This window comes from Rhagoletis pomonella, unplaced genomic scaffold (genome assembly GCF_013731165.1).
Source record: "Rhagoletis pomonella isolate Grant_MI unplaced genomic scaffold, Rhpom_1.0 Rhpom_scaffold_00005, whole genome shotgun sequence".
In the NCBI taxonomy this organism is placed as follows: domain Eukaryota; kingdom Metazoa; phylum Arthropoda; class Insecta; order Diptera; family Tephritidae; genus Rhagoletis; species Rhagoletis pomonella.
The window spans coordinates 62,900,287-62,910,353 of record NW_023458559.1 but is presented as its reverse complement, the minus strand read 5'-3'; the positions used below and the strand labels follow the sequence as shown (position 1 = coordinate 62,910,353).

Below are 10,067 nucleotides of genomic sequence, written 5' to 3'. Positions count from 1 at the left end.
GAAAAATTTTTGGGTGTAAAATTAGTGTGCGTGTGAAAATTTATATATATAAAAGCAAAATTCATTGAAAAATATTCGAGCCAACGAAACGCAGAATTTCAGAAAATCAATGTGCAGCCCAAGTGGAAGAAAATGTGCAAACACTTAGAAAAAACATAGAGTGAGTGCTGTGCAAAGGAAGAGAATTGGAAATTGGAAAATTTTGCTTAGGCAGTAGTGCGAAAAGTGGGTGTACATACAAACATATGTGCATGTAGAAATTTCTGCCCCAAAGCACCAGTACGAGGAGCATAAAAATCGAAGCAGTGGAAGCTGAAGCTGTAACTGAGCCTGAGTAAGCGGCAAGGCAGGCGGTACGCAGGCGGGCGGCTAGTCAGCAGCGTTTACTGCCGGCAGCAGCACTCGTCAACTGAATAGCAAAAACGCACACGGCTGCAATCACTAATTCGTGCGAGTGTATGCAAACTTTGCGATTTATCCCACCTACGCGTTGGATTTGCAGATTTGTTTATCAAAACGTTTAAGGAGAGTGCGTAATAGCCGATGAAACAAATCGCCTGAGGAATCACAAATGGTTAGTTTTTTTTTAAAGAAGCAATTAAATATTATTTTTGGTAAAAAATTCACTAAGCTCAGTGAGCAAAAGTATGCTAGAAGATGCTGGGCAAACTTTGTGATACGCCCAATCTCCAATACACTAAAGCGTAAAGCAAATTTGCAGGAGAATTCGAGCGAACCGCTTGAATTGGATTTTGAATTTTCCACTGTAGCCTTTTCAACTTTAGCAAAGTGTGTTGAAGCGTATTGACTTTAAGGCTGCAGGCATTCCGAGAAATTTAAGCTTAAGCTCCAAAGCCGACATCATAAAAGCAATGCTGTTGGGAGAGTGTGTTGCGAAAAAGTAGCCTTAAGACAAGTAATAAAATTTTTAGCAGGAAAAAATGTTCAGCAAAAGCGCGAAAAATCACGGCTGAACGAAATCAATAACCGAAAAAGCAATAAAAAGTGAAAAGGCAAGCGGTTCAACGTCCAGCTAGCGGGAGGAAACTAAGCAAAAAGCTGAGCCAAAAAAAAGGCATTTAACTTCCCACAGTAACACCGGACAGCTGACGAATAAAAAAGGCTTTAAAAGCCAAAGCGTCCTTCTCCTCCGCGGCATTTATTTTGGTATGGTCGAGGCGGTCAATGGGAAAAACGGTTTCAATGCGTAAAGTTGAAACAAAAAAGTTCGCCAAAAGTCTGTAACTGACGCAAAGCGGATATAAAAATGTTGCAAAAAATAGCCAGAGAAAAAAGGAAAAACAACAATCGTTGAAGCCAATACACCCGCTTATCCTTACTCGATGTCTGCTAGCATTTTAAGTAAATTTTATTACCATCACCCAAAGGGCAATCGCCCGAGGGTCGTCCGGAAGGAAGCAGTGGTGGAGAATAAATGGATGGCAGAAATGAAAAATGCAAATTTGGAAAAATAAGTGATTTTAAAGTTATTGGAGCCGAAACGAAATTCTGGCAGAGCAAATTTTATTTAATGGCAAAATATTTTAGATATTTCGAAGAAACTTAATTCACAAAAAAAAACATCATTGAAAAATTAAAAATTTAAATATTTTGGAAACACTAGGAAAATACAATAAAAAGCACTTTATGAAAGCTTATGAAATTGAAGAATATGGAAAAATGTTGATACCAAGTTTTTCAAATTGCAAAAAACTGCATTTGTTTAATAAAGAAGTATTAAATGTATAGTATGAAAATTCGATATTGAAAATTCAAAAAATTAATTAAAAGTAAATTTATTTTAAAAATTTTTTAATTAAACCCCTAAAAGGCAAAAAAATTACACAAAGATATCATTCTAAAATATTAAAAAATATACAAAGCGTAAAAAAGTTAAATTTAAATCAAAGCTTCTGGGCTTCAAACCACTAACTTAAAATTTAAAAATCTATCTATCTATTGTTCTTCAAATTAAATTTAATAATTAATTATAACACGTATTTCAAGAAATTCAAAATTAATAATTATAGTTTGAATAGAGTTAGGGAAATTTCGTAAAACTTTGCAAATCTCAACTAGTTTGAAATCCATAAAAACTTTCGATAAAAATATATTTAAATTTCTGCAAAAGCTAAACAAGTTAAAATTTGAAGTCCGAACAAAAATTCTAAAAAAATATTAAAACTCCAGTGAAAAATATTAAATATTTCAGACTTTTTAAAATTTCAAACATTTTCAAGCCTCAAAAAATAGACAAAAGATAGTTAGCAGAAGACAATTTAGAGCCAATACTAAATAAATCAATCATTTTTAAATATTTCAAGGACTTAAATTTTTCTATAAGTTAAAAAATTAACTTTAATTTTCGAAAATATTAAAATAAGTTAACACAAAAATTAAGACTAATGGTTTTTGAAGATTCAGAAAGTTTTCAGTAAAAATTATATAAATTATTGGAAACTTCAAGGTCAGTTAAAATTGTGTAGCATTCGATAATATGCTGAAAAAATTTGATTTTGAGACCGAACAGATGTCATGTTACTTCATCAGTTATTCAAAACCAAAAAAAAAATAATATAAGTATGAAAAATAAATAACAATAAATTCTTAAGCAAAAAAAAAACAAAACCGACTTCAATTCTCATATAAAAATTTAAGATTACCGTTAAATTTTTTATGATACAATGAATAAACCAAATTAGTATGGGACCTCCTCTGAGGTACCAGCTTTCCTCTATAAATTTTTCAATATAGAAATCGGTTAACGTGGTCCAAAGTTATGCTGTAACATACATTAAAAAAATATTTCAGAGAATTGATAACCTCTTTTTTCTAAGTCGGTTAAAAAAAAAATAAAAAATGGAAGAAAAAATTTCAAGTAACCACAATTTTTTTTTTATCCTGAAGCATTCAAAAATTTTGAGAAGGATGAAGCATTTTATAAAAATTTGACTTTTCCCAGTTCGTTTTACAATTGAAAAATTTTCAAAGCTTTTTATAAAGCTATTTATAGCTTTTTTTTTACTATTTATAAAAGTATTGTAAAATAATAAATTTATACACGCTACATAATATGTAACAATGTGCAGAATAATATTTTCAGAAAAACAATTAATTGGGTTCGAAACTGATTTAATGTAATAATCCGCGAAATAAGAATGAAAATAAATAATTTCCGACACTCAGAAACGCGAATACCGGCATATTTTCAAACTACTGTGATGTTTCACGGCACAAATTCAACGAATAAGAGCAATTCTATAAAGTAAAATAAAATTGTCTTCAGTTGTGCTAAAATTGTAAAATAAAGTATCACAAAATTTGCACAAATCAAACAAAAGTGAAAGATATTAAAATTTCAAAAGTAAAACCAACATAGTGAACCAACGAAACTGAAAATATTATTACAACAGAACCTCGAAATGTTAAAGCTCATCGTTAAGAGAATATAAACGCATAACCTAGCAAAAACATACGTATGTGTATTGAAAAAATATAAATTTTCAACAATACTGCAATCAGAAATCTTCAAAAGCTCATATCATCACACAGCAAACACCAATCACGCCCACCACCCTCAACTTCACTCCACACCACAACACACTGTCCAACTAGCATTACTTCAAAACTTTTCTCCTACAACTGCCACCACTTCTTCTTCTTCTTCTTCGTCCCGCTGTTTAAATAAAAAGCCATCAAAATTAAGTTCTCAAAGCAGAATCATCGCGCATACCGTCACACCGAGAACATCTACGACGGTGGCACCGATACTGACGACGACGAATGCCCGTTGGAGTCCACCACGATGAATCCGTATGAGTACGAAACGACACTGGACTGTCGGGATGTGGATGCACGCGGCAACGGCGGCGGCGGCGGCGGCGGTGGTGGTGGCGGCGGGACTGGTGCTGTTGCTGGTGGTGGCGGTATGATGAGCTTGCGTCACAATCCATCCTCGACACATTCACATCAAAATACGCTGCAACATCAGAATCAACAAAATTTACAATTGCAACAACAACATCTACAGCAATCACCATACGATTATGAATACCAGCACTTGCCACATCGCGCTGGTGAATTGGCCGCAGCGGCAGCGGCTGCAGCAGCAGCAGCAGCTAACAACAGCAGCAGTAATGCAATGTCAACGGCACAGCGTAATACACACGGCAGACCAGGCAAGTAGCTTAACAAAAATAAAGAATGACTACTATTAAAACATATATATGTACATACATACAGTGGCTCACACAAGTGTTCAAGCGTTGATTTTTTTTTATTCACAACGTTTTTCAAGTTAAATTTGTTTGTTATTTTTCTATAAAAAAAAAAAATGTTGTCCAAGTTTTAGCCAAAATTATATTAATCAGAGTTTCAAACTTTTTACAAAATTTAGCAAAAGTCGTCAAATGAAAAAAAAAATCGAACATTTTAATCTTAATTTTTACACAATTTTTTTGTATGCAGTTTTATAGCCCAAAGAATTTTAGTCACGTTGATTTATAATATATATATATATATATATTTAATTTTTTGATGATATGGAAAAAGAGTGCTTATATGGAAAAGGAGTACAAAAATTAGACAGCATAAAAAAAGATTTAAAATTAAAGGGAATTTTTAGAACGCTTGACACTTGCATCTCATGACACTAAAATTGTACGTGCTATAAAACTGCATACACAAATTTTTTTTAAAGATTCTGATTAAAAAACTCAAAACTGTTAAGAAAATTTTACGAATTTTCCGAAATTTTGTATAAATTTGAAACTCTGATTTATATAGTTTTCGCTAAAGCTTGGAAAATATTTTTGTAGAAAAATAACAAAAAAATTTTACTTGGAAAACGTTGCGAATTATTAATTATTTTACTAAAAAGTTATACATATATATTAAAAAGAAGATACAGCTGTATATGTATACACCTTTACTAGTGAAATAATTTTTTATAGATCGGAATAGTCTATCAAAATTGAATTAAAAAAATAATAATAATAATAAAAGTGATTTTGTGCCAAGTTGGAAAATTTGCCACTTTTTGAGTTTTCTGGCATGTGCAGCTAAACTGTATGGCATTTCACTTTTTTATTGCAACACCATTTTTTTGTTTTGTAATAAATTTTGCGGCTGTGGCATTTCTGTCATTGATTTCATGTCTTACATGGCATTTGTTTTTTGCCTTCAATGTTCATAGTCGTAGAAAGCCGGCTCTCTTTTATTGGTCAGCAAAAATTTAATTAAAGTATTGTAACACATACGCGCCGTTGCACATTCATACAGTGCGACATTCATTATGCAGTTTTTGGTATTTGTGTCAGTGAAAGCGTTGGCTAATTGTCGGGAGTTTAAAAGATTCATATTCCGTAGCATAAGTAGCGTAAAGTACATAGTATGTATGAGTTCTAGAGCTTTAATACACTTTATGGGATTATTATTTTTGAACAAATTTTAATGCCTTGAATTAAGCTTTGCTGTATTAACGCTTTTGCGATGAGCTCTCTGTCGAATCTACAAGAAAATCGACCTTCTTAGCATCAGCATTGGTGTGACTTTAGACCTGGAAAATCCACCATGGACCAGGTATACACCATACGCCAAATATCGAGAAAAAACTCTCCAGAATAGCGCCGACACCCACCACATATTTTTCGATTTCAAAGCCGCTTTCAACAGCACGAAAAGTGTGCCGAGATGTCCTTCTGAATTGGGAAGGACTCCTGCAGCAAGAAGACGGCTAATTTTCCGAAAAGCACCCGTACGTCACCTGAAGTCGTGTCTTTAACTGGACTAAGCCAGAATAGTGGCTTAGTAGGCGCCAATCAAGTGGAAGAAGAACTTAAGTCTTTACCCAGTACAGTGAAAAATGTGCGGCTTCAGGACCAATTTTTTCTTACAGCTGATTTGCATGCATATAGGTCCGATATTGCTGTCCAAGTACGCTCCCCAGCATTAACGACAAGATTTCCGCTCTGTAATTATAGTGCCAGTACCCAAGATGCGACGAACGCATTCTATTAGTTAGAGAGAATAGAAAGTACATCTGCGTTTGAGAATTGAATTTCTTGGCATACCAGTGGCAAATAAAAATGTGCGATTCTTTTTCTTTAAAAAAATGGAAAAAAACTTTTTTATACATACATTTTGCAAGATGTGCGTTTCGCTAAGAGCATATAAAATTGTATGGAAAATTAAATAAATAATATCTCTACATGCTAGATACTTAATTTGTTTCTTACTCGAATTATTTATAAGTTTGCTAATAAATAGCTTTCATATTCGTCTACTTCTTTACCGAAAAATCTACTTTTAAAATTCCTTATATTATCGATTAAAACTAAAAAAGACTATTCAACAAAACTTTGCGTTTGGTATTTAATATGCTTCACTGCTTCAATTGTATTCGATACCATCTTTCGCTAGTGGCATTTCTGCTCTTGCTTCTAACTACATACGTCGTTTACCTTACTTTTCATTCTCTCTTGGCTGCAAATTTTATAACTCATATTTATTGCTTTCTTTACTTTTATTCCTCTAATATCCATTTTTCATTTTTTTTTGCTTTGTTTCCTATTTCTGTACCTCTATACTACTCATTTTTGGGCCCTTTTTCCATTGTCTCGCACTAACAGGCACACGTAATATTGCGTCTAATCAAAACACGTCCCGACACAAAAAACAGGTAGACGACAGACGATGCCTGATTTCAAACAGAATCCCGCTCAGTTACTTTATTCACAGCCAGACTATAGTAACACGAACACAAGCACAGCACACTTAAACATGTATGTACGTTGGTATTTATGCCTGGGTATATTTGGGTGCTACAGTCTTCGAGAGTATGACTTTAATCAACAGAGAGGTGCTGTTGATACCAGCACCAATAACATAAACATTGGCTTTAAACAGCGCTGCTGCTGGTGTTGACCTCTTCACTTATAATTGGCCTGTTGTGCCGGACACATGCAGGCAGACAGACACAAATAAAAGCAACAGCATGCAACATAGTGTTGCAACATACATATATGTAGGTACTGTGGTTGAGTATCTCCAATCATAGTAGTGTCTCGAAGTACTTAAACTACAAGTATGTATGTATGTATGTATGGCCAGTTTGTTAATTGTGTCCTCTTGTCAACCTGTCGCTCTCTGTTTCCACTGCTTGTGCTTGTCGGACCTTTCCCGCATTGTTGTCCATTTTTGCGCAGTCTTCAAAATCTTGGAGTGGCCGTTTTGTTCACGCTTTTGTTTTCCTTCTTTTTGGGTTTTGGTTTTTGCTCAGGTGGCCTTTTTGTGTTCGTCAGTATTCTTTTGTGTGTAGGGACCAGCGTAGCACCCACAAATCAAAATTAATAATAATAACATGTAATTATATGGTGCATTATGCTCGGAAAGGACCGTAGGATGTTGGTATATGAGGTACATGGCATAAAATGAGCTGTGAGCAGGCGTAAATGAATGGGAAATTATGAAAAATGTGAAAAATACATACATACTTGAAATCAGAGACATTACTATTATAAGAGAAAAGAATAAAAGTCGATCAATGATCATTATATTAAGATAAATATTTTTCGAATCATCTATAATTATTATTCAAGGACTTATATTATAAAAGTCCTTTCATAATAATTATCAGAGAGGGAAATATTTTTAAGTCCTCAAAGACTTTTATATTAAGACTTACATATATTATAAATTTTTTTCATATTAATTATCGTTGAGATAAATATGTTTAAGTCTTGAAAGACTTTTATTATAAATATATATATATTATAAAAGTCTTTTCATAATAATTATGAGCGAGAAAAAAGTTTTTAAGCCTTAAAAGACGGGAATTGTTCAGGGGCATTTCAGCATTAGTTGGGCACCAGTTCGGGGCTAGATGAGGCCCAGTTGGGGACTAGTTGGGGAGAAGTTTACGACCAGTTGGCGCTTGGTTTGGGACCCATTCGGGACTATATACAAACAATTTTTTCGCACTCATAAATATTATCAAAAGACTTTTATAAAATAAGTCTCAAAATAAAAGTCTTTGACGACTTAAAAATATTTATCTCAATAATAATTTGTATGACAAGACTTTTATTAATATAAGTCTCAAAATAAAAATCTTTCAAGACTTTAAAACCTTTATCTCGCTGATAATTATTATGAAAAGACTTCTATTATATAAGTCTTAAAATAATAGTTATCGATGACTTAAAAAAATTTTCTCACACATAATTATTATCGAAAGACTTTTATAATTCCTACCGAAAACTTGATGCCTTTTTCTTAAATTCCACCATAAAATAATTATTATTCTGGGTCTCTGCCTGAAATAAGTGATTTTTATAGGAAAATCAAGTTGAAAAAATTTATTTTTTCTTCCAAATAACTTTCAAATCAAATATTTATGTTAAAAACACTTAATTTCTCAAACAAAAAATTAAAAAAAATATCTTAAAAAAAATATATTTTTGTTTTAAGCTTTCAAAACTCTATTTTTTTATTAGTTTTACATGTTTAAAGAAATTGGCTTCGGAAAATTTGTTTTAATAGCAATTGTTTTGGAGTACCACAAATATAATAAATTATTATGTAGTCAGTATTTTATTATCTATTGAATAGTATTTTTTACCTTTTAAAGAGCAGAAAATATTTTTCCAATTTTTTTATGGCATTTTTAAATACATATTTATTTATGTCCTAATATGCTTACTTATTAACATTTAATTGGTAGTGCTCAAAAAAATAAAGTTGTTATTTTCCATAACTGCTCTCTCTATTATTGCATTCGCTAGTCGTGTTAATTTTTAACTAAAACACAGTAAAAGTATTAAAATGCCAAATGTTTTATCAACAACCAAAAGTTTTCGCAAATTTATTCTATTTACACAGCTCTACATACTGTCATTGCAACATTTGGGTAAATATTTATGCGACGACTAATGAATAAAATATTTTTACTCTACTCGTAATTGAACTGAAAATGTTTTGGCATTGATTTGTTGAAGACACTTTGGAAATTTTACACTGCAAATAAGCAGAAATATCGCTACATACACATTGTATATTTGCATATTTATATACGTACATACATATATATATATATATATACATATATTTGTATGCAAATATTTGCTAGCGAAGGTGATACAAAAAAAAAAAATAGGAAAAAACTCATAAATCACGATCGAGTCGAATTTTTTCCACTTCAATTAAAGGGTCTTCAGTTGAGTGGCTACGAATTTAATACCAATCTAAAATTTAAACGTATTTTCCGATAGAGAGTACTTAGACAATGAAGGATTTGGGTCTTATATGAAATGATCAAAAATTTACGCCAACATGCCTTACATGCCTTCCAACTGGGCAGAAACTTTCATTGGGTTAAGAGAGTGTGGCTACATTTGGTCTGCTACTAAACGCATGGTCGTCTATTCTGACCTAAGTCTTGCTGCCGCGAGTATATCATGGACGGTCCAAATGAGATCTTACTGCTAAAAAGGCACATATCTCGATACTAGTGGCGTTCTCTTCAGGCCATTTCCCGTCCGGAATAGATAAATAGGGCACATCACTTCGAGCCCGTACCGTAACATCTGCATCAGGCATGCCCAGCGCAGGGCATTTGCCTATGGAATTCTGCCAGCGCAGGGCACTTGCTTATAGAGTTCGGCCGGCGTTGGGCAAGCCTGATCTGCATGGATGACGATGAGGTAGAATATTCTCAGCGTCAGCCTCAGGTTAAGGTTTAAACACCTTAGATCCTTTATGATCAGAAATATATTTTGGGCACGAAGTGTTTTTTTAATACCCACACATAAACAGCACAGTGGGATCCTCCTCCCATCCTCCCCATTGCAATTTGATTCTTCACAAATGACAATTGCAATTTATTAGTTTAAGGGTGCCTCTATTACTAACAACCTAGCCAGATAGTAGTTTATAATTAAAAAAATTTCCGAAAAATTGTGAATATTTCTAATGATTTTTTTTCGGTAATTCTAATAGCGCAAATTTTTTTTCAACCATAAAAAAGATAATTAACATATTTTTTAATGATTTTTTTTTAACTGTGGATT

At 32.8% G+C, this 10,067-nt stretch overlaps 1 protein-coding gene across 1 annotated transcript; it reads left to right on the top strand.

Annotated features, from left to right (window-relative positions):
* Nucleotides 1-6: 6 nt before the first annotated feature.
* On the top strand, nt 7-4,186 carry LOC118740174 (POU domain, class 3, transcription factor 3-like). Its single transcript, XM_036471671.1, has 2 exons — nt 7-574; nt 3,090-4,186. The coding sequence occupies exon 2, from the start codon at nt 3,806-3,808 to the stop codon at nt 4,184-4,186; it is 381 nt and encodes a 126-aa protein (XP_036327564.1). The 5' UTR covers nt 7-574; nt 3,090-3,805.
* The last annotated feature ends 5,881 nt before the right edge of the window (nt 4,187-10,067 follow it).

Excerpts from the sequence above, each read along its gene's own strand:
- LOC118740174 (XM_036471671.1), top strand. The coding sequence starts at position 3,806 with ATGAATCCGTATGAGTACGAAACGACACTGGACTGTCGGGATGTGGAT.